Source organism: Limulus polyphemus, unplaced genomic scaffold (genome assembly GCF_000517525.1).
Source record: "Limulus polyphemus unplaced genomic scaffold, Limulus_polyphemus-2.1.2 Scaffold1, whole genome shotgun sequence".
NCBI lineage: Eukaryota > Metazoa > Arthropoda > Merostomata > Xiphosura > Limulidae > Limulus > Limulus polyphemus.
Window position 1 is genome coordinate 3,063,835 of NW_013665611.1, and position 25,425 is coordinate 3,089,259.

Below are 25,425 nucleotides of genomic sequence, written 5' to 3' on the forward strand. Positions count from 1 at the left end.
AACTTGTGTCGCTTAAATTTCGTCGGAAGTTACGGAAAGTTAATTAACAAACGGAGACGTAACACTATATTATTTACCATTTTGGTGTACTTTGGTGACAGATTTTCTTGTAGGCAGATTTTGTTAAACAAGACTGATGTCTGTAGGTTTACTTTCTTCTTAGAATTCTTCTCAAGAAGTCGATAAGCTGTCTTAACGTTGTTAGAACAACGGGTAAAAGTTGTAGCTAGTGATGAGTTGGCCAACGCGTTTCGAATGCATTCTGCATCCATTATCAAGGCTGAATGTTGTGTGAATTGTGATTACTGTTGGTGGATATTTATAGGTATGGGTAAGCAGGTGGTGGTATCTGTCATTAAGATTCGTGCCTGTCCCAATCTCTGTATATGGAGTTTTGTGTTTGGTAACCATGGCTCCATGGGGATGGCTTATCTCCAGCGAGATGCCTCACAGGATTCTTTGACCTCAATGGTTCTCCTGTCCCTTCTTTTATATATATATATATATATGTATGTTCTTTTTGGGAAGCATCCCAGATCATATATTTTACATCAGGCATATGGACCCACAATGAGTCCTCTCTCCATATCCATGTACTTGAACTACTGGTACACTGTTGGGCATGTTATTTTCAGATATGATACATATCTCATCTTACACAATAGATTTTTCTCATTATTACACTGCCCTCTAACAAATTAAAAAGAAATTTTCACGCTTGATTTACTAGCCTTTATACCCCATGAATTTGAGATGCTCATTTAGCATGCATATAGCATGCGACAACCCTCCACCAATAGGAGCACAACACACTCTCCTAGAACAGATAGCTTTCTCTGTAGTACTTTACGTGACCCTCACTTCCTTGAATGGCACAATCCAAGTCAGGTGTGTTTCTTGCTTGCTTTCAGTTTTCAATAATTTTTTTTTTCTGATATTTTGGAATTTGTTCATATTTTTCTTTTTTTTAATAAGGTTACTTTGGTAATTCTTGCATTCTATTGTTTTCCCGACTTTTATTACCATTTTCACACAAATTATTGCAAATTATGAATTTGTAATTTCTGCCTTCCACTCGTCTTTCTCTGGGTTTCCTTTTCCTCCAGTAATAAATCATTTTCTTCCTTTATTAGTATGGTCTGCCACATTCTTTGTTTGGTCTCCTTCTCTTTAGAGGTTGTTTCTTGCAAACGATCTGCATTTCATCCCATAAAATTCGTTACCTCCCTCATTCTGTCACCGCTCGTTTCCTACTGCCACTGGACAAGACCAATCCTACTAGCATATGAACATCATCACATAATTTCATCACTAACTCTCTTTACCATCTGGCTATCTTGTCTAATGTGGGTCACTGCCTGTGTCCGTTCACAGTCCTACAATATACTCACCGTCTTCACACAACTGAGTTCATACCCTATTGGTTTATAGCACTTGCTTCCAGAATCCTGCCAGGTGGCTGGTGGTGCCTTCCCAAAATTCTGCATCAAGCCAGGCTAATGGAAAGGGCTCATACCATCTGCCCTTGCTCCATATATGCCAACTATCTTGCAAAACACCTCATCAAAACTTGAGGTATATTCTGATATCTGTCTAATGTCTGATCAAAACCGTACCTATTCCTTGGACTGTCATGGACAAAACCAACACCAGGAAGTGCTCTTCCTGCTTTCCTAGCTTGGCTTTTAAAACAGGTTTAAGCAGTCACCTGTTGCACTGTCCCCAGTAAAATACCTTACTGGCTGGCATCCAATGCATTTTCTCTGGGTCTCCACACCATGAATTTTTCCTCTCTTTTTATTCAAGTGCAACAGGGGGGACCCTCACCACTTATCAATTCCTAGCCACTGGGGTGGTGGACCATGAAGAACTCTCACTGATTGGGACTTACGTACCAGGGGCTGAACAACTGGTGTAAATAATTGGAAACTGGGGCAGTAGTGACACTATCAGTGTATCGCAGGTCACCCTCTTACAATTATACAATTACGTAGGACCAGCCAACATCAGTCCTCAAACATGTGGTTGGTAGAGTTCCTCTTCCTACCATGGACCAGAAGAAAAATACTGACACTGCCTGGTTTTGGACCACAGTTGATCCACCACATTTGCATTCTCGCCTGGATGGCCTGGTATTGATTGTGTACTGGTTCTGTACATATGTTTTTCCTTTCTGCTTCCTGATCATAAGGTGAAAATGGTTGGGAACTCTCCTTCTACCATGGCCTGGAAGACACATAACCACTTCTGCCTTGTTTTGGACTAGAGTGAACCCACTGAATACCTGCAATCATCCCCTCTTCATTTGAGATGAGATAAGCACTTCCTAATAAATCGTGACCACTTTGTGCAGCAGATGACTGTTCTGTGGAATCAATGCACATACTATAATTATACAATCTATGGCATGTATTCTATGCACTCCTCCCACAACTGCTGTTGGTCCAAGAATCTGACAGTAGAGTGATAACAATATGCACTAATAATTCTGGTCCCCTTCTCCCACAGCTGGTGTCTGGCTAAGAAGTATGACAGTAGAATTGAGGTGAGCATTCAGTATAGTCTGAATGTGCTCCAACCACACTACACATATTGGCTCTCTGACCTGTTGTGTGCAAGTACTCTGATGGCCATGATCTTATTCCACCCATACATGTGACACAATAGGCTTATATGCCTCTTTGTCTATTCCAATCTGGTCAAAGAGTGTACCCTAAAAGAGATGAGATGTGTGCCCCTATGGAGCTCCTGACATTGGGTGTCACACTCCATTGGTTTCGTTTGGGTGCTTTCTAGAGGGAATTCACCTAGGTAATAACTTTTGCACTGGTCCCTCCACCATATCAATATAGAATTCTAGCTTTTTATGTGTAAAAGTGTGTATCACCTCAAAAATTATCATTTTGCTTACCTGAAAATGTATTTCTGATAGATACCTCTTGATACACTTCCCAACCGTCCTTCCCACTTTCAATGCACCTTTGTATTTCTTGCTTTATCATAGAATGAAGGTCATGAGTGCAAAAGCATAGAGGGAGCTAGTATGCAAGGAGGTTGTGTTGCCTTCCTATTGGTTGAGGGCTTTTGCTGCATAATAACAGTGAGTTTGGATGGGAGTTGCCTAAAGGCTAGTGGCATGCAAATCTTTAAGGCAGACGCAGGGAGAAGATAGCTTTCTGTGTGAAGAGTTATCTCTCAGGAATTTGGAATACATTTTCAGGTCGGGAAAGTGTTAATGTTTTAACAAAGTCTTGATTACACTAGTTCATGATATTAGAAAAACACATAGGTTAAGAAATCAATTTAACACAGAAGTACAATACCTTATAATTCAAGCACTTTTGAAGGGTGGACCTTTCTTCTTCAGTCCACCTTTCAAAAGTGCTCGGGTTATAGGGTATTGTATTTTTGATTACACAAGTATAAGCCTTACAATGAATGTCCTTAAATTATTACTTGTTGTCAGAAGTGGGATATTACATACAAAATGTAACAAGAAAGCCAACATGCAGGAACATTTACAACAAAGTTTCCAGTCCAAGACAAGTAAATATTAACTAGTAATCTTAAAACAAAATGATAGGAATAAAAAAAACACATCTAGTTTGAGAGAACAAGACAGTAAGTACAAAACTGCTGTATTTATAACCTGTGTTGATAATGATACACTAAACATCTATGACGGAATTCTATTTGAAGACAAGACTGTCAAAAAGAACAAAAAAAAGGACCTAGAAATGTAATTACCTGTGCATTAGCAAAACAAATGGGATATATGAAGGATATAATTTCAACAAAAGACAACAAGAAGCAGATGAGTCAATGAACTCCAAAAATTAGCAAAAGAATGTAATTGTGAAGATGAAAAATGAAGAATGATCAGAGACAGAATAGTCGAAGAAATTCATGATGACAATACTAGAACAAAATTTTATCAGGCAGCAAAATTAACAATGCATTGAATGATATGGAACACAAAAATAATCAACACTTCAAGCATAAAGATTGTCAGAAAAAGAAAAATTGTCTGTACATTTTGGCTAACATCAAATGGGAACAACACACATTCATAGTAAGGAAGAACAGTCTCAGGGGAAAGAAAAAGATAAAATGGAGTGCAGAGGTAAAAATGCATGTGCATAAAGTATGGAAGAATATGTGTGCATAGGTGTTGTAGAGACAAGCAGAGGAGGATGACAACAGCACACAATCTACATAAAGATAACTGACGACTTGGAAGCCTACCTATTTTTGGTTGGATCCATAGAGAAAAGGAAACTAACTGATATTCAAAGTAATCAGTTTTATAAATTTTAAAATTTGTGGTGTAAACATCAAATCGAAAATTGATGTGTGGGTACAAGTTAATGTGATAACCATAAAAATCTTGAAAAAGATGTGTAAAAAGGACATAAATAATTCTGCAGAAAACAAAAGTCAAATTCATCAGTTATTCAGTTTATCAAGTACTAAGTAAATCACATAGATCATAAACTGAACTTCTGTATGGTTGAAACTGATCAAGCATCATTTCTTGGTTTACACTGAAACAACTCAAGACTTGTAACTGATACAAACAGTAAATCTATAAGAAGTCCTAAAATAAACATTTACAACTTTTAGTGGATTAGAATGCCTTGAAGAGCCATATAACATCTAGTTGACCCAAAAATAATTCCAATCATTGATTCATGGCAGAAAATTCCTGTCACACTTATAGAAAAACTGAATAAAATGGAATTAAAAGGAATAATAAAAAATAGACATTCCAACATATTCAATGAGTTACATGGCCATTGTTGAAAAAATCCAAGTCCAATGATATTAGAATTTCTTTAAACTCAATAACTCTAAACAAAGCCATAAAAAGAGAAAATTACAAACTATCCACCATTGAAGAGATTACCACAGAGATTTAGGTGCCACATTCTTCAGAAAATTGGATGCAAATCATGGATACTGGCAAATTACATTTGACAAAGAAAGTCAGTTACTACACCATTTGGAAGGTAATGTTTTCTCCATGTGTCATTTGGAACCTATTCAGCACAGTAAGTTTCCATAAGAGACTGTCACAAGGTTTTATGATCTTGGAAGTATTGTTATTCCCATTGATCACATACTGAAGAAAGAAGTGGCATTCAAGTGGGGAAAAGAAGATGAAGAAGCTTTTGAAGGAATAAAGTACTAACTGAAGAACCTTGTTTTTCTATGTTTTCTAAATCATTGTAATTTTATTGATATTGGGGAAATATTATAGAAGAATATCATTATCCTGTTTTATTTTTGTTGCTATTCTTCATTTATATTATACTTATATTAAGTGTACTACTAATAATAATAACCATTTTATTTTTGTAATTTAGTTAAATCATCATTTACTGCTAGTGACTTATAAACATCTTCACAACTTTCATTACCAATAAACACGTTGAATATTGTAACATCCATTCAGAAGTTACTATTATGCTTTCAGTGATTAATCTTTCAATCTTTTGATAGAGCCTGTAACTTATGATTGATAATTTTATGTCATCATAACTAGTTTTGCATTATAGTTTTCTATGCTGCTAACAGTGGATATCATTATTAACTGTCTTCCTTACTTGAAAAAGTTTCCCATAATAGTTTATTTTCTTGTTATTTTTACCTAATTATGCTCACTATTAATTTTTTAGGTCAGAAAATAATATATAGTAATTTGTATTTATAAGTAAAACTATTTGTAATTGTATCTTACATTATGGTTTTCTATTTACTGTTATGTTTTAAATTCATATTTCCAATTCTGTGTTTAACATACACCTGAAGCTTTTGACATCCAAAATTCAAACTTTAAAAGTCAGAAAATGTTTTGTAATTATATTATTTTGCAGTAGATTTATGATTAAAGTAAGTTTAATGTTGATATTTTAAAGCTTATCATGAAATCCCTTTCTATACAAAATGTACTTTAGTCAGTCTAACTCAGGCTTTTACTAGTCTGAGTGAAAAGTGATTTTCATGTTAAGAATGAAAATACTTTTTTGATCTTACAGTTTTTCAGATTTGATTTGCCTAACTTCTAGAACCTCCTAAATGAATATCAAAAGTTTCTTTTCCCTAAACTTTATATTCAGAAATGTTACTCATCTCTCTTCAACCTGTTACCTCATGCTCATTGCCGTGTAATTTCCTGCACATGCCACAAGCCTTGAACAAAACTACTACTCCTACACATGTCCGTGTGTATTGCATCAGCCTATGAAGTAATTAGCCTTCCACCAATAGGAGGGCAACACATCCTCTATGAACAGTAATCCCCATGAGAACTAGCATGTCAACACAGGCTCATTCTTTCCTTGACACTGCTAGCGTTCAGACATATTTTTTCTTGTGCTTCTTTTTAGCTTTGCAAGATTTGCATGACAATTTGGTCTTTTACTTTGAGATTTTTTTCTTTGTCTCATTCAGTTTGTTTTAGAGTCCTTTTTATGTTGGACTTAATGTACTCTCGTTTATTTATACATCTTATATACATAAAAAAAAGACAATCAATGTTGATTCATGAGTTGTTTTAGATAATGAATTCTTTGAACCATATTTCTGCTACCTTCCAAGGCCCTGATACTAAACTCCATGATTGTCTTCATGCTGTTTAATGGTAACTGGAGGCATTCTGTCTGTCAAAAATGTTACTGCCATTGTACATACATCAGGGAGTTAGTACTTTTCTGCCTCATTCATCTTTCCTCCAAGATCTTTGTTATTCTGTTTCTGTTAAGCCTACCTCATCTAATGATGACTTCAAACAGCTTTTCACTTTGCTTGCTTTTGCTTCTGTTTTTTTTTTCTGATGAGGAACAGGTACCTCTCCATCCTTTGCAACTCTGATTTCTGAGGTATATGGCATTCTTTCACTTTCTTCAGTAATTTTTGATGATTGCACTACTTCGTGAGCATTTGAATTTCTTCTCTTAACCCTCTTCTCAGACATTTGTATTCATGTTGATGCTTTTCTGTTCCAGCAATACACAGATCCATGTCTGTCTTAACCTTATCACCTTCATGATTTTTTTCTATGGTCTATGGTCATGATACTCTGTTTATCTTGAACCTCAGTCACTAGAATCTCACTTTCCCATTTGGGGTGCTCCCCCTCGCTCCCACTTTGTTTCTTACTTATCTGCAGTTTACTCACATTTGTTTTACCATCGTGCAGCATCTTTGCTATTTGTCTAAACTTTACATTCTTTAGGAAACTCTTCATTGCAACCCCAACAGTTTTGATGGAGATACTCATTCCTACTTGTTTGACCACCTTGGGTTTGATATTTTCTACTGCTGTGGCTTTCTTGATGTGGTTTCTTTGTTTTTGGTATTTACTTAGTCAGGATTCCTTACTTTCAGGTATGTACCTCCCTCCTTCTTATCTCTGAAACCTCTGTCTTTTTCATTTCTTTTATAACAACTTCTTTTGAGGTGTTCCCAATTCTTTGGAATCTAGGGCTGAAGCTGCTTGCCAGTGGTCTTCCCTGTTTTCCCTTGTTTTATGATTTACTTGATTGTGGGTGTCATAACATGTTCCCCCATCCTCTGTCCTGGAGATTTTCCCTTTTCTGTTCCTCATGTTATTGCCCCTTCTCACCATTCCCCTTTGCAGAGCTGGCTGTTGCAGTTCACAAAGATGACTAGTCTTGTGTGTTGCCTCTCACTTCCATTCCTGTGGACTTCCTTTGCCAATGATGTTTGGGTCATGCAGGTGCTTTCTTGTGGGTTGTTTCTGGGTTTTTGCATCTCCCCTCTCTCCTTGTCCAGATGTTTTTTCAACCTCCCCCAACCCCATGTGTCTGCAGCATCTCCACTAGCCTGTATCCTCTCTATTGGCTATGGAAGCTGTAGAGTGGGTTTTATTCCTGTTTTTTTTAATTCTCAAGAAGAATGGGGATTAGCACCTTATCATTAATTTATTAACCTTGAACCTCTGTTTCAACGTTTCTTGGTTTAAGATGGATGGTTTTCTCAGTCTGAGATGGCCAATCTCTCATATATTGTGGATGACCAAAGTTTATATTTCCAGTGCATTTCTTCACAACCTGATTTGTCTGTTGGCATGCCATTTCCTCTGGTTTGTTCACAGTAGTCAGGTTTTTCAGTTCTGGCCCTTTATGTTTTCAATTTGGTTATGCGAGCATTAACTCAGTAAATGCATTATTTGGGTATTCACATTCATTCTTATATGGATGATTGGCTCTTTCAGGAAACATTTCATCTGTATTGACTGGTCAAGTGCTCCAAGTCTGACTTGACCCATACTCAATATCTAGTCCACCCGGATATCTTTCTCAGTTCATATGCAGGGCAGGTCAAGCCATCAGCTTTGTATCTTCACATCATAAAAATTCTGGTTTCGAAGACTCTTTGGTCTTCTACTTTAACTGTACAAGGGGTTCTCTTGCTTTGATGAACTCTGGCTTCCCTTGATTCCCCTATTTTTCTTGGGCATACCTGTAAGCATCCTCTTCAGTGGACTTTGGGTGATAAATGGAACATGCACTGGGATTCCTTGTAAGCTCACATGACTTTCCCTTCATTTCTACATCCTTCTACGTTGTGGTGGCTTGATCACTCCAATAAAACTCTAGTTATTTCCCTTACCCCATTTTCGAGCTGATCTGAATTTTTACACAAATGTCTCTCTTTCCAGGTAGAGAGGTGGTTCTGGACACTTCTCCTGTCTCTTGAGTTTGATCTTCAGAGAACTGTATCCTTCATATCCTGGCAGTGTTGGTTGTTTATCAGCTTGCCAGTGTCTTCATTTTCATTTCATGTGTCTTATGGTGATGGTTTATTCAGAAAATGTCATGGTTGTATCACATAATCTGTCAGGGTGGCATTTGTTCTCAGGATCTCTGCTTTTTTCAAGGGGTTTTGAACTGGTAGTGGATTGCTTGTCTCTTTTGGACAGAATCCTTCCAATGGAGTGGTCTCTCCATCCTTTTGTATTTCAATGGACTTGTTCCCACTTTGGAAGTACTCTGATTAATGCCTTTGTGACTCCCCTGGATATCAAACTTCCTCTGTTTGTTCTCCAATCCTAGACTGTACAGCACTGGCTGTAGATGTTCTGAGTTAGAATTAGTCCAACCTTTTTCTTTATCTGTCCTCCTTGCCTTCTTTCCTGTGTCTTGTTTCTTATTTATAAGACTACTTTTATTTTGTTATGGTTTTGTTTATCATTCACTTATTATTCCTTCTTTCTTTTAGTTCAGCTATTAATTTTGTTATATTAAAACACTAACTCACCTTCTAGGTAGAGTACGTTGAATTTGAGCGTTTGTATTACAAAACCGACACAAGCTCCTCTAGTGGTGACATACAGATATTAATGTTGTGAAAGGTTATGGAAATTAGTTAGTCACATGAGATGTAACCTCATAGTCTAACCACTAAATAAAATGCTTGCTTAATTTTAAATGAGATAGTTCATGAGATATACTTAGAGTGAATTATTGCTGATTGTTACTCAATACTGTTATTGATTTTGAAGTGGTTTAATTTTGGAATATTGTTGTTTTTGTTGAATTAGTTTTTTCTTCTTGTGACACTTTTCCTAATTCTTGTATTAATTGAATTAAATAACATTGATATGTATATTGTCTTGTTTATTAACATTAGTATCTAGTCCTAGCCAGACACATATTTACTAATTGTTCTTTTTTATGAGTTATAGAATTTATATTCCAAATGTTTGAAAGTTTTATTTTCTATTTCAGTGGTTGTTAAAGGTAAATAAATTGTTTTTCTTTACCCTTGGCTGTAGTGGTGTTGTGTTTTTGCTCGTTACAAGGTCATATGGGAGTGGTAAGAATATCTAAAGTGGGCTATTTGGAGTGAATAAGTGTCATGTGATACAGAGAAGTGAAGATTGAGAATTTATTCAAATACTTCTGTTTGAAATGAAGAAATTAAAACTTATATAATATTAAAAGTTGATTTAATGACTATGTTTTGATGCCAGTGTTTCTTATAAAATAAAGTAGTTCAAGTCTTGAATGTAACTCTGCAAAAATTCATAATAAGTGCACTTTTGTCTCCCACTCATGCATCTATGGTCATAGGTTTAACAGATGTAGGAAAGAAAAACTGGAAAAGTTAAATTATATGAAACATGTAAAGAATATTTAAAAATTGAAACAACTGAATACATTTGTTACCGAATAAGTCATCAAAACTATACAATAGTAATCCATATGTGTGTATACAAGAAAAATTGAATATAATCCATAATTTTAGTAGACATCTCTTTACAAAAAGTTATCACATCTTATAAAATGATAAGTTAATTGTATGATGTAAACTGGTTTCAAGAACATGTATTTTTATCCAACCAGATTTCAAGAAAGTAAATGTATTTTAGAAATGGTGTACTTTAATTAAGGTGTTAAGAATGAAGTAAATACAAAATATTCAACTTTTATTGTACTTCATTACAAAAAAATCTTAAACTCACAGCTGTTATCAGTGGCTAGTGTTACAAAGAAATATGTTAATTAACACATATTAAAGAAAGGTGATTCACTTTCTTAGATAACATCATTTTTTAACTGTGTACAGTGGTAGAAAGCTTGTATTTAAAAAAAGGCTAATTAGGTCATTGTTGTAACAAAATATTGTGTATAGATTTACCAGTTATTTAATGTGGATTATTGTTTGCTGTAATTTAAAGTAAAAGTAATGTTTTAATTTTACTTGACAGGAGAGCTCCTGATTCTGGTGGTATTGTATGTGGAATGCACATCTTTATGAATAGTACTGAAACTTCTAGAAGTAAAATGACTAAGGATGACATTTTAAAAGACATAAAGTCACGTGCTTTAAAATTGTTTTATACCAAAACCTTCTCTAATGTCAGTGTGGAAGTAAATATTTTAGGTAAGCATATAATTTAAGGTTTTCTGAGAAGTTTGATTAAAGTTTTGTAAAAAATTGTAAAATTATTAATGCTTGTTCTTTAAAAACACCACCATATTATGTAATTATCCGATCTCTGCAGTAACTACACATTCTAGGTTCTAATGTGTGAAAGACTGGGTTGTGATTTGGTAAAAGTCAATGAAAGAAACCAGTTTAGAAATGTTACTCACTTCTCTATAGAACAGATAGCTATCACTTAGCTCTGCAGCTGAAACATTTTTTTTGTTCATTTGCCAAACTTTGAACAAAACTTTCACTCCTACACATATCAATGTGTAGTGCAGCAACCAATGATTTAATCATCATTAGACTATAACCCTCCACCATAGGTAGATAATACGTCCTCCATACACAGTAGATCCCCGTAAGCACTTGCACCCGAAATTAACTTCATTCTTATCCTCAGCATTGCCTTTAATGGATGTTGTTTTTTTTTCTTTTCACTTTAAACTTAATTGATTTTGTGAGATTTGTGCTGCCTTATCACAGTGTTAACTTTCTTGAATATATTTTTAGTTTGTTTTAATTTTGACATATTTAGCAGTATTGCCAATAACTAACTCACCAAAAAAAGAAATATATCTAGAAAATTACTACGACAACCACGTATTCTCAGGTGATAGTGACTATTACCTCCTCAAGAGGTTCTGGCAATGTTGCTAACACTGTCCGCACTTTTTCTATGGTTACTGGAGGCTCATTGACTGTGTAAGATGCTACTGCCATAGTTCATTGTATTGTGGGTTATTTGATGCCACCCTCCAGTGGCACAGCGGTATGTCTGCAGACTTACATCACTAGAAGCTGGGTTTCAATACACATGGTGGGCAGAGCACAGATAGTCCATTGTGTTGCTTTGTTCTTAACTACAAACAAACTTATCTTTGATGCCTTCCTTGTCTTATTTCCCTGTCCCTACATCTGAGTGGGATCCCCTCTTTCTGAACCAGACCATGAGAACCACAACTTTGATTGGCTGTTTCCACCTGCTCTTTACTTGTTAATGATAATGTTCTTCCTCCAAATCTCATTGTGGATTTGATTACTCAGGTTTGTTCTTTACTTTCCCTTTCTCCTATGTCTTTTGATTCTCCCCTTTTCTTACTACATGACTATTATGCTGAGGATTATTTGCTTTTTCCTACTTCTCCAGACATATGTGCCCAGGTGGTTAGGATGTTCAACTCTCAATCTTTGGGATGCATGTTCTAACATGCTCACCCTTTCAGCCATAGGGCATTATAATATGACAGTCAATCCCATTGTTCATTGGTAAAAGTGTAGCCCAAGAGTTGGAAGTGGTTGGTGTTGACTAGCTGCCTTCCCTCTAGTCTATAACTGATAAATTATGGATGACTAGCACAGATAATCCTCATGTAGCTGCATGAAATTCATACTAAACCAATCACACATTGCAGCTGGATCCACTTCTACTCTAAAATGTCTCATACTTCTTGACTCTAAAATTCTTTCACCATTATGGCCACTATTCATTTTTGTTCTTCAATTCCCAATCCCTAGAGTCCTTTATACCTGCTTGGAGGACTTATCCTCATCTCCTTTAACACACACTAATGCTCAGTTTTCTCATCTTCACCTTTGTATTTTTTACCCATCTTCAAGAGAGTTCTGCTATATGAAGCTGTACACTGGAATTCTTCGATTCTCAATCCCTAGAGTCCTTTATACCTGCTTGGAGGGCTTATCCTCGTCTCCTTTAACACACACTAATGCTCAGTTTTCTCATCTTCACCTTTGTATTTTTTACCCATCTTCAAGAGAGGTCTGCTATATGAAGCTGTACACTGGAATTCTGATCATTTTTCTGGGGATCTGTGGATGGTCCTTGTAAATATCTTGGCCAGGTTTTTGTTCCTTTGTTGTTGGGACTTTCTGGAATGTGTTTCTCTTCTCTCTACCATTGATATTCCTCATTCTTACCTTCATGACCTCTGTCTGGCTCCTTTTCTTTACCACAAAGTCTTCAGGGGTGTTCCTAGTGGAAACTCAGGCTAAGCCTGCCCAAAACAAGTCCACAACTCTTCCCTTTTTTTACTTCATTTCTCATCTTTCACAGCTAGCTCAAGTCCCTAAGGACATGTCTGTTTTTGTTTTCAGACTTTGGACACATTTTACAACCAACCTATGAGTCATTCAGTTTTTTTTCTTATGGCCTTTCTCTTCACTTCTCATCTCTTCCTTCTTCCTCATTCCACTTTTTCTTTCTCCTACCAATCATTAGCATCTTCTGCATCTTGAGTCCATGGTACTAGATCTTTTGTACAAAAGAGTCATTGAAAGAATCCTTTGGACTTTCTACGGTTTTATTCTCATATTTTTTATAGCCCCACAAAAAACTTGAAACTGTATCCTGTTATGAACCTTTTATAAGTTTTAGGAACTTCTTAATTTTTTATATTCATACTTTCAAATATAATTTATATGCATTTATTGTCATAGTTGCATACCCTTCACCCCCCTAACAGTTCTCTGTGTCCTCTTCTCTTGAGGGTGTACCCCAAAGTTTGTGCAACATGTATCAATACCACCAGAATTTGCTCCAAATGGAAGCTAAGATCCAATACACTCAGTCTTTTCTGTTTCATGTTCTGTTAATGTGGAGGTTATCTAGTAATGAAGAACCAAGGTACTATATAAACAATGTATGAAGTAAGAATCTTGTTAAAACTTTGCATATGTACTTTTTCTTTTGATCAACCTTGTAACCATGAGACTATACATACTATAACTCTGAATTTGTAAGCTAATCTTCATGAAATTTGACAAGCTTTTAGTAAATTTTACTAGTCTATTATCACAAAAAATTCACACTTTGAATTAAATATTTTTACTAAATATTTGTCTGTGAATTTACCCAGGCCTTACTTAGTCAGTCCAGTTGTAAGGCGATTTTCAGGTTAAGAATAAAAATATTTTTTTCAGCTCTCAGTTCTCATGTATAATTGCCTAAATGAATATCAAAAGTGTTTTACAGTAAAACTCTATATTCTATCTGTTTTTTCCTCTACCTTAACACACAATAAAGATTCAGTCCATTTGAATGGCCTAGTAACCACCACTTAAAAATAAATCTAAATTACCCTTTTTTCTTTCTAGAATGACTGCATATTATAAATGACAGTTAGTTACTTCTCTAAACTTTTTACAACTGTTTTCATTTTATTTTATTCTTTTTTGAACTATATCTAACTATTAAACTAGCATAACAAAGCAATAAATCACTTTACAAAATCATAGTGCATTTTACAGTAAATGAAGCATTGAATTACATCATGCATGAGCAGCTTGCAAGTATTGATTGCAGAGAACTGTTATATTTAATTTTCTTCTGTAATCTAATAAATTCCCAATTTTATCATATAATAATAAATAACAATATGAATAAAAAACAAAATATTTAGTACTTAAACATGGGTCCTGTACTTTTAGCAGTCTAAATCTCAATAAATGTTAACCCAAATTGTGGTAGGGTTGCTTTAAGTACATTACTGAATTTATATATTTTTTCAAACATTCAGTTTAGAACACAAAGTAATAACATCCACAAAGAATACAGTGTTCTATCTAACTGGCTTTCAACTAAGCTGTAAGTGGTTTAAAATAATTTCCTTGGCTAGCCAAGGTGACTTAGTGGTAGCATAGAACAAAATTCTAAGCAAAATAATTCAAATCTTGTCATCAAAATAAGGTAGCCTTGTAAGGAATTCAGTAAATTAAAATATTTTTTTCCTATTGTTATAAATAATCCAATAGCAAATGTCAGAAAGAAGTATTGACAATTTTGAAAGACAGAGGATGATAGGAGGTCATGGCATGTGGTTTTGACTTCCTGGTTTATATCTTGGTAAAGTAAGAAAATTGGAGGCTACAACTTTAGATTGTCTTAACAACCTTTATGCTATAATTGTATAATTTGTATTGATATTTAGAAGCTAAATTAAGAATAGAGATAATATTTAAAATAAACAATTGGGAACAAAGTGTCATGTAATATGGAAATGTGAAGATTGAGAATTTATTTAAATATTTCCCTATGAAATTAAGAAATTGAAACTTAGATAATATAGAAGGTTAAATTATAAACTAGGTTTTAATGCTAAATTTATTAACATACATTCATAATAAAGTAGTTTAATTAAATTTTAAATGTAACACTATGTAAAAAGGTTATGACGTGCACATTGATCTTACTACATCAAAATGGTTAAATTACATGAATTAAAGCTTAAATAACATAAAATGTTGAATTATAAACTAGGTTTTGATGCCAAGTTTATTGATGTAAATTGGTAATAAAAAATAGTTTAATTAAATTTTAAATGTAATTATATAAATAGGTTATGAGATGTGCACTTTGACCTACCTGCATCAAAATGGTTAAATTACATGGAATAAAGTCACATATTGAACATTAACATTCATGAATATCCAGTTATGCTAAATGTTATATTAAGCTGCTTTTCTATAATTAGCCATTTAATTTCACTTTCATATATTTCAGCTTTTAAACATTCACCTTTTAAAAGTAACATAATTGCAGAAGAACTAGAGGAAATTTGTGTGTGTGTGTTTTTCACTAGTTTCTGTTTCTTCATTGCATTTATAAAAAATTGTTACCCATTTCTGTACTTTGTTTTAGAATTAGTTTTAACCAGCACAGGTACCATAAGGAACATTCAGCTCTGATCCAGAAGTAGATGTTTTTTCCTGAGCTAAACACACCAATGTTTTTACCATAGGATAAAAGATTTATTATCAACTTACTTCAATTCATACTTCTGATAGGTTTCATTTAAAGAAAGTAGTAAAAAAAAAGCTGTTATATGAAGAATGACTTTTTGTATTATTGTTCTTTTAGACTATCAATTTTAATTTGTTCCCACTAATAACTTCTCTCCTTATTTGCCACTACTTTAATTACTTGTTTCACTAATAAAGAAGACAATTATTTTTCATCTTCCTACTGATAAAGAACTCATTTTCTTTTTTCTCACACCTTTTATGAAACAGAACCGAAAGGGGTAGGGTGCACAACTTGTTATCTCATGTACCTCTTCTCAAACCAATATGTATATATCTCTCTCATTCTGTTTGTCATCATTAGATTATCTTTTAATAAGTGGATCTTATGAAACTATTTTTTTTTCTCTTTCAGCCACAACTACTGTTGTAAATATATTATATATAAATTTTACTGTCTACATATGTGATTTGTTCTTGAAACCATCATTGAATTGTTGCTTCTCTTCCAATATTTTCAGAACGTTCCTCACATACAGTTACTTTTTTTAAGTCTAATATGAAATATAGAACAGATATAAAGTATAATATACCAAGTCTTGCACCAACTATATTAGTCACAACTGATTTCTGCACCCTTTATCCTTTTTTGTGACTGGAAAGAATCCATGGATGTAAAGTAACCAGTGATCTTCTGTTCTGTAAATCCCTATCAAAATACTTATTCTGTTAAAGTCGTTTTTATCAGTATATTTTGTAAGTTAATTTGAATATACTAAATATCAATTAGTAAATATATGTAGGAGTACTAAATGGGAATTCACATTGTATAATTTCTTTTACAGATTTTTGTGATAAACAGGTGAAACAAATAAGAGGTCAAAATGTTACATGGAATGAAACTCGCCATACAAAATTTGCTGTTTCTGATCCCTACTGTTTGAATGGTAAGAATTTTTCAACTACTTTATCTGATATATCTTAGTTGGCCTGATAAAATCTGCTATTAAGAGAAAGGCCTTGTTGGCAGATGTTGTGTGGTTGACATATTACATCCTTCTTTGCTTTTACACAATTATTCTTAGAATTACTAATCTAGTTTTCACCTGTTGGAGCTGTGGTTGTTTGACCTGTGTACAAGAAGACAGCTTGCTGGTTCACCAGTTCTTCTGTATGATAGTAAAGTTAATTGCAATGAAATTATGACACTAAAAATAATAAATTTATGTTAAAAATAAGAAAATTAATAGATGATATTGTGTTATTAGCCCTTACCCTTAAAAATCTCATTTGCAGATTACTTAAATATAATTTATAATAATTACAATTAAATTATTTAGTCTGATTCACAGAAATTCATTGTTCAAGAAAATTTATGATATAAATAACACCAAGACCACTACTAGGTTTGTTGTGTATCAGCCAGCATGATGAGCTGTGGTTTTGGGCAAAAGGCTTTATCAGCACTGGATATGGCAGATGCTTTGTAGTTGACATATTATATTCTTCTTTTCTTTCAATTCGTTACTTTACCTTTTATTTATTTCCGACAAGGTAACTTAATTCCTATCACATATATAGATATTCTCAGTCAGTGCTGCCCTCTATTTCCAAAAATATTTAACATGCCACAAGCCTTACACACTCATGCACCCCTCAATTTATATGGTTTAACTGATTCTCATATGTAAATTATCATGTAACAAACCTCCATCAATAGTAGTGCCACACACCCACATGACTCATGTGACTCTCTCTATGCTATTCTACCTAACTATCACTTCTCATTTGGCAGTGCTCTTGTTCAAATGTTTAGTTTGTGCACTCTTCAAGTTTTTTGTTTTTTTTGTATCTTCGTATCAATTTCTCTAACTGTGTTTACTATTTATTATACAATGGTGATATTTGTAATTTATTCCGGAGTGGAATTATTTTATATTTCTACCCAGCTATGGAACTTAATGCTTCATTACAAATATTTTTCTACTTTTTATTTCTTTCTGCCAACATGTTTGTGTTTGGTTGTTCATTTTGAATATCAATTCTAAGTAACCATTTCAGAAGTTATACCTTCTATCAGCCCATTTACACAGGCTTCAGGTGGTAGTCCTCATTTGGGGAATTATCAGCTTTACTTCATCGGGAGATTGATCATCCTATGAGCTGACCTTCGTCAAGCCTTGAGTTTGGGGGCCAATACATTTTGAAATATGGTCCTCCAACTTTGGAAAGAAAAGGCATTATACTGTTATGATTTTGGAATATTTTTACAATTAGTATTATTATCTGTAAATATTTGGGTTCAATAACACAAGTCTAGTTAGATTGGTCAATACTCATAGTTAAGTTTAGGTTTAAAATTAGAGCTTAGTTCTATCCTTTGTCCTATAACGTTAAGCTAGGCTTATCATGGATCTCTGTTATTTTAGGATTACCTGTAATTCATCTTACTGGTAAATCGTAAATTAAGTTAACTATGTTGTTTTTTCTTCAAAACATTGCATTTCATAATTATGTTATTGTCAATACACACCTACTTAATTTCATAATATAGTTTCATTTTCATTATTATATATCTTTTATACTTTTTCTTATTAACTTTGCTTTTGTGAACCCCTGGAGCTGGGGTCCACATGAACTTCTCCCAGTATTGTACATATTATTGTTAAGTTAGGGTTTTAAGTTAGAGCTTTGTGTTATACTTTATCCTGCATAGTGTCTGTTATTTTCAGGGGCATCGAGAGGCAGCCCAGGCCCTTGGGTGAGTAGTATCATCGGGTCCCCTTTCATTCTATTAGGTTGTCAAAAAATTAATGAATTTTGTATAGGATTGAGCCATTGTTTTTGCCATTTGGTGTTCACATAGAGAACCCATTTTTCCTCACCAGTGACATTTCTGTCCAAAAATGGTTCATGCGCCAGAAGAGATGAAGCAACTTTCACACATTGGAAACGATGACCATCAGAGAATTCGTGAGACACCCAAACACCTTCTTTATAGAGATCGTCTTTCCAGTTCTGACACACTTTTCCCCAAGGAGTAGCCTCTCGATTCCTCAAATTTTCGGTGGCTGTGCCTCCTTTGGTGTACTCCTCTATGGGATGCATTTGACTTCTTTCTCAATTCCAAGTTACCTCTTTTGTTTTTGGTTTCTTGTTCATCATTCACTTGCTCTGGCTGTTGATACATTCAGACAGGACTAGATCCAGTTTATAACTTAAGTTTTTCTCATTCTGTCAGTCTTCTTCCCAAGGTAATTTTGATCATCCATGTTACTCCGTGTCAGGTCTTTCTAATTGCTCCTTCCTGGCCAGATCTGTTCTTCTTGGCTGTTTAGGCTCGATATGTCCTTTTTATTCTGGATCAATTTTACTAACTCATACTTTGGGGGCTCATCTGGAATATTCTTTTTGTTATTTTCATTTTTTTGTCATCTTCCACCTTTATTCTCAGTCAGATCTGGATTACCTTCTCTCTCCCGTACATGCTCTGGGTAGCTTCAAGGCTTCTTTCTGTTGACTCCTTTTCCCACAGTTTCATTCCCTTGTACCACTCCTCTGTTCATGATTTTTTTCCCTTTCTCCCTTACTCATTGGGTTGGGCTTGTGATTCAGTTGGCCTTTTACTCCCCGTTAACTTCTTCCTCTAATCAATTTCTGGTGTCTTCTCTCCGGTCAGGCACCTTACCTTTTACCTGCATCTCAAACCAGTCATCTGTTGGAGGAAATTCATCTGTCGAGCACTGTGACTACACCTCATATATTCATCTCCCATTATCTACTTTAGGTGGCTGTTTCTTCCTTGTTGGGGTACCATCTTTCACTTGTCACCATCCTTTGCTCTTTAGTGAGACTGCCATTAGTTATGTTTTCTTTCTTCTCATATATTATATTATTTTTCAGGGGCCTGTCCTATGTTTTGCCCAGGATCCCACTCTGTTGTGAGAGGTGCCTGTCCAGTTATATTTCAATCACTTAGAAATGTACTAAAACTCGCACTTTAAGGCCATGTTGACTTCATTTTCATAATTTCCATGGCCATGAAACACACACTGTTCATTACAATCATATAAACTACAGATGGGGTGTTCCACAAGATTGCTCATAGATTATTCCTCATGATTTCTTTGCTTCATAAATATGCCAATTCCACACCATACCAACCTATAGATTTCATGGGTAAAGTAGAAGGGGATTGCTGCCCATCCCTGCCATTACTTAGATTGGGTTCGGTCATCCTGCCCCTGCATGAAAGCCGTTTCCCAGCAGTTGAGTTTTGGATTTAGAGCTGAACCAATCGACATGATGTACTCACACATGTAGTGTGATGATATAAATGCAGTTCACCCCTTTGATTGCGATCGCTCATCCTGCCCCTGCATGGATGTCAGTTCCCAGTGGTTAAGTTTTGGATTTAAAGCTGAAATAATTAACATAAGTCCTCACATGTGTTCAGAGTATCCCTGGTCCCTCACTCAATTTTCCTCAAATGCACTATCCCTGTGTTGTGGGTCAGGGTTGGTGCCCTTGTTGGTTGCCTCAGTTCTTCCTCTTGCACTGCCTGTTGATGTCTTTATGCCAAGGATGTTACTATGTTTGAGGTGGTGCCAGTCTGTTTGATTTTTGTGGGATATATATGTTTGTTATTTCATATCTGCTTGCATGTTCCCTGTTCACAGATCAGTGGTGGGATTTCTCCCTTTGTTCAGCTGAAGTTTCTTATCCCTGCATGAATGTTAGTTTATGGCAGTTGAGTTTTGGATTAGAGTTGACTTACTGATGGTATGATCCTCATCATAACCCCACATGGATGTCAGTTTCTGGCAGTCGAGTTTTTGGACGTAGTTGACTTGCTGTGTATGGTCCGTTGCACCATAGCCACTCTACACCATGGAGCACATCCCTTATTTTACCCACATTCTGTTCATCAGGGAGATTGAAATTATAATACATTGGGGTTAGTACCAGTGTCCAACACTTTTCTCTCCCATTGGGATGGGCTGTTCACAATTTTCCACCCAGATTTGTCACACTTTTTCCACATATGGGCAAAAGGTATACCTAGTACAGAAGTTATGTGGTCTCCCATGTATAATTCTCTTATTAGAGGGTCCTCTTGTTAGGGTGTCCTCAGGATGCTTTCAAAGGGTGCTTCTACTTTTTCCCTCACACTAGTCCCTCCAACTATTCTATGTGGTATTCTATGTATGTGAGCTGAAGTAAGGTATATTGCTGGAAGTTATAATTTTCCTACCCTGAAAAAATATTTCCAACAGGTACTTACTTCCGCTCACACTTCCCACTTCCCACTGTCAACCAGTGTGTCTGTTTCTGCCTAAACTTGAAGTGATAACTAGGTAGAATAGCATAGAGGGAGTCAGATGAGTGATGTGAGTGTGTGGCACTACTATTGGTAGAGATTTGTTACATGATAATTTGCATGTGAGAATCAGTTAAACCATGTGAATCGATCAAGAGGTGTATGGGAGTGAAAGGCTTGTAGCATGTGAAAATTTTTTTGCAAGTAGAGGACAGCACTGAACAAATATAGCTATGTATGTGAGCAGAAGTAAGTTCTTGTTGGAAATATATTTTCGATGTAGAAAAATTATAACTATTGATTTTTAGTGTTGCTGAAGGTTATTCAAAAGAGTACTCAAGGTTTGACAGTGGAAACTATGACAACTCTGTTCTACAGTCCAAAAAAAAGGCTTTAAATGATTTTAGTAAAGCCTATCATGTTGTATATTATGTATAACTTTTTATGGCAAATATTATGTTTGACATAATATATTCTTTCTTTGCTTTCACTCTTAAGCTCTTAGGACTACAGCAAATTATGTAATTAAAACTATGTTGAAACCATGACTAAATAGCCAAATCAAATTTGAATACTGTAGGTATTCAAAGTTAAGATCTTAATCTACAGCCTACAGCTTATGAAATGCAAGGTTTATTAATTTATATTAAATGTAATGTGTCAAAATGAAGCCTTTAATTGAACATGAAGTGTTGAGAGGGATCAGACTCAACTGTGTAAAATTTAATTTTTTTCTACAAAAAACATAGAATGAAACTGAGGACTAATCAAAAGATTGAGCTAATGTACAGTACCATAATACTTGTTTCTTACATTAAAGTTTGTATCAGATTTTCTTTAGTGGTGAAAGTAATATAGTTTGTAATATGTTATAGGTAGATTTGTGCTTACATTGTAAAAACAGCTTTAGCATGTTTCATTGTCTGAATTACTCTGATTTTAATAGTGTATTGTGTGTTGTATATATATATATTTGAACATAAAGTTCAGTATTTAGTTTTGATTCTCAAAGGAATGCAATTATTGAAATTATTTCTTGTAAAACTGGAGTTTATTCTGTAGTAAGTCTGAATCATAAAGTTTATTATGAGGTTTGTTTTAAATGGTATTTGTGCATATTTTTGAAGAATACATTTTTCAATATTAGTTGATTAGATTTTCATAAAAATTTTGAGAAGGACAGTAATTCACTACAAGGGGCTAACGTAATAACTTCTTACTGTAAGAAAGTATTTTATATAAAGTGAAGAAATAAACCACAAAAGGAAATCTTCTTTGGAACAGTATAAAATGAGGGTTGTTAAACAGTAATTGCTATCCTGTTTTCCAGTATTAAAAAGTGAAACATAATGAAATGCAGAATAAAAAGAGGATTTCCTAATACTAGCTAAGGATTCCCATTAAGGAAGCAAAAGGTATAAAGTTCAATGTTAAATAATGTTCCTCTTCTTTTGTTATTAGTTGATAAATTGCATTCCTTGATTTGTGGAAAAGTAATAATTGACTCATTTAATTAATTAAGTACTTGCATGTTTAAATTCAAAGCCAAAAGTCTATAAAAAAGTAAAAATGTAGTTTATTTCAGGATGTTTTTTATCTCTTTTCATGGGCAAAAATCTTAAAATAAAATAGCCTACATCACTGTCAGACAGTTTCACTTTACCATACAAAATATTACAGTAATCAAGCTAGCAAACTCTGGGTGATGCAATTGTAAAAATGTTCTCTATTTCAGGGTCCATTTTATCCTACCCCTCTTGGGCAGAAATCCTAAATCAAAGTATCCTATGTACACCATTAGACAGTTTCCATTTAACATATAAAAACTTATTGTAATCAAGCCAGCCAATTGTGGGTGATGGAAGGCAAATGGCTATAAAAAGGTTGAAATATATCCTATTTCAGGAGATTTTCTCCCCCTTTTCAGGCAAAACCCCTTAAATGATATTTCTAAAACATACTCACTTCTTTTCACATTTACAGCTATTACTCTACTGTCAGGGTTTCTTCCTTTGCCCATCTAAGCATTGGTCTGATTTTTTTCTCACTTTTATATCATAATTACCTGCCCCTGGCAATATTTGTTTTGTGAGACTCTCCACCTACCCCAAGGACACTCTATCCTGGTACTGTATATAAGCACCTCATTCAGATAATGTTATCAATAAAGCATCACCAACTGGTTTCCCAGTACTACAGTTTTCTAGAGATACTTTGAATGTTCTCCATATTACCTAGTTAATTTAAAAAATTCTGACTGGCAAGCCAATTTATGGTATGTATTCTCTCCTATCCCACATCTGATATCTAGCATCGTACAACAATTTGGGGTGGGTGGGTGGGTGGGGGTTGGGGGGTGTCACTCTCGATGAGACTATCAGTGATCTTATTCGTAATGAGATGGAGACATGTATTCCATTCTGTGGTGTTCCTCCAGGAAGCTCTGAGGCTGCAATTGAGGGTGATCCTCGACATTCTGGAGAGAATTTAGATTTCCTTTTTCCTGCACCTTTTTTTAGTCAGTTGGCTTTTTAGTCCCCCTGTGAGACAATGGTGCCAAATGTCGTTCCAATCAACAGTAATTAACACAGTCTATAAGTAACATATAGAAACAAAAATAAGGCCACTTTGGGATAAGCTGCCTTTGATGTGTTTTCTCCTGTTGGTTCATCGAGAGTGTGATGTTTTTTGTCTTCCCTTTTTGAGCCTGCACCTTACTTGATGGTTGAAAGAGCGAATTTTGTTTTCTCTTCATCCATGTAGTTTATACTCAGTTACATGAAGGGACAATTCTGCCTTATCTGACATGGTTGTTGGAACTTCATGAGTTAGCCTACCACCGCCAGGTGGAAGCATTTTCTGACTCTCAAATAATTCATCTGCTCCTAGAATTTTGAGTTTCTAAGATGTATGTTTTGTAGTTAACCTGAGTAAAATCAATGTCCCTTGATGGAACAGGGTTAGTCTACGGATTTATGTTGGTTCAGTTGTCAGCTTCTACATTCATCTCTGTTGTTGTTGGTGTCTAAAATTCATTGGCTCATACAGGTGGTCATAGTTCTGTCCCTATTTGTGAGTCCCCAGCCCTGACATCAACCCCTCGGTACATTGGTATCCAGAATAAATTCTGTCTATAACCAAGGGTTTTGCTGCTCAGTCAGATTGCTGCCAGCAGTGTTGGTGATTATTGTATGCCTTCATGGTCTGTGGGGCTCAGCTCTGAGAATTTCTGTACATGTGGTAACCTTAACCACAGACCCAGGAGTACTACCAGTCCTTTAGTCAGGATTAGTCATTCAGTTCACATCTTCATCACAATTGTCCACCCAACATGTAAGGTTTCTGTGTCCTGCAGATCCTCAGGATTTTAAAATTAGTTCTATGGCTACCAGAGTCTGGTTGGTCTGGGGGTAGGGAGAGAGTCGGGCTAGTTCTTCCAAGGTTTTATTCCTGTTGGTTGTTGGGCCTAAGAAGACAGGACATTGGTGTTCAGTCATCGATCTTTCTCATCAGTAGCAATGCATAGATTCTCCAAGGTTCACAAGTTGCTCATTCCTTAATCTGAGTTGACATTTTTAACTGGGATTGTGGATGTCCAATTTCGTTGTAGTTGGCTTCTATCTGCACATTGCCATAGTGTTGGCATCCCACCACCACTATTAGAGTTTTTTGTGAACAAGGGTCCAGGTACTGCAGTTCCAGGTTTTTAAACTTCACGTGGGATATGCCGTATCGTACGAGTTTTTTCTCATTACCTCCATTCCATCTCCCTGTGCACACACCATTCCATAGACAACTGATTACTGCTGGCACCATCAAGACAATTGTCAGAACATCACATCCTGATCCTACTTTCAGAAACAATAAAGGCTGGCTTCATTCTTGGGGCAGAAACATCTTTTCTTGCTCCAATTCAATATGTCATCGGTCTGGGTATTTTTTATTTTTCATCTTGTCTCTGGATCGGGCTCAGTTGATACACATCTGGCTCCATGCTATGGAACAGCAAGCCCAACTCTTACCTCTCCTTCTCCCACTGCACAGATGGTTCTTTCTCTTCTGGGAATCTGGGCATCACTCACATCCCTCATGCCTTTGGGACAAGAGCACAAGAGATCCTTTTATTGGTCTTTATGCAACCAAGGGATCATAAACATCGATTCACTGGATTACCCAGTTTCCTTAGTCAGGATCATTCTGTGATCTCGAGTGGTTGTTCAGTCAGGACACTACTAAGAATATGGGTTCCTCTACCACCTCATCCAGAGTTCCATCACTTTGTTTGTTTGTTTGTTTTTGAATTTCGTGCAAAGCTACACGAGGGCTATCTGCGCTAGCCGTCCCTAATTTAGCAGTGTAAGACTAGAGGGAAGGCAGCTAGTCATCAC

At 35.3% G+C, this 25,425-nt stretch overlaps 1 protein-coding gene across 1 annotated transcript in view; it reads left to right on the plus strand.

The window, feature by feature from the left end:
* LOC106460726 overlaps positions 1 to 25,425 on the plus strand; it is a 145,943-nt gene that overhangs the window by 50,717 nt on the left and 69,801 nt on the right. Inside the window, exons 12-13 of the mRNA XM_022386515.1 lie at positions 10,739 to 10,914; positions 16,563 to 16,664. Of these exons, the coding sequence (XP_022242223.1) occupies positions 10,739 to 10,914; positions 16,563 to 16,664 (278 nt within the window). The remainder of the gene's footprint in view (positions 1 to 10,738; positions 10,915 to 16,562; positions 16,665 to 25,425) is intronic.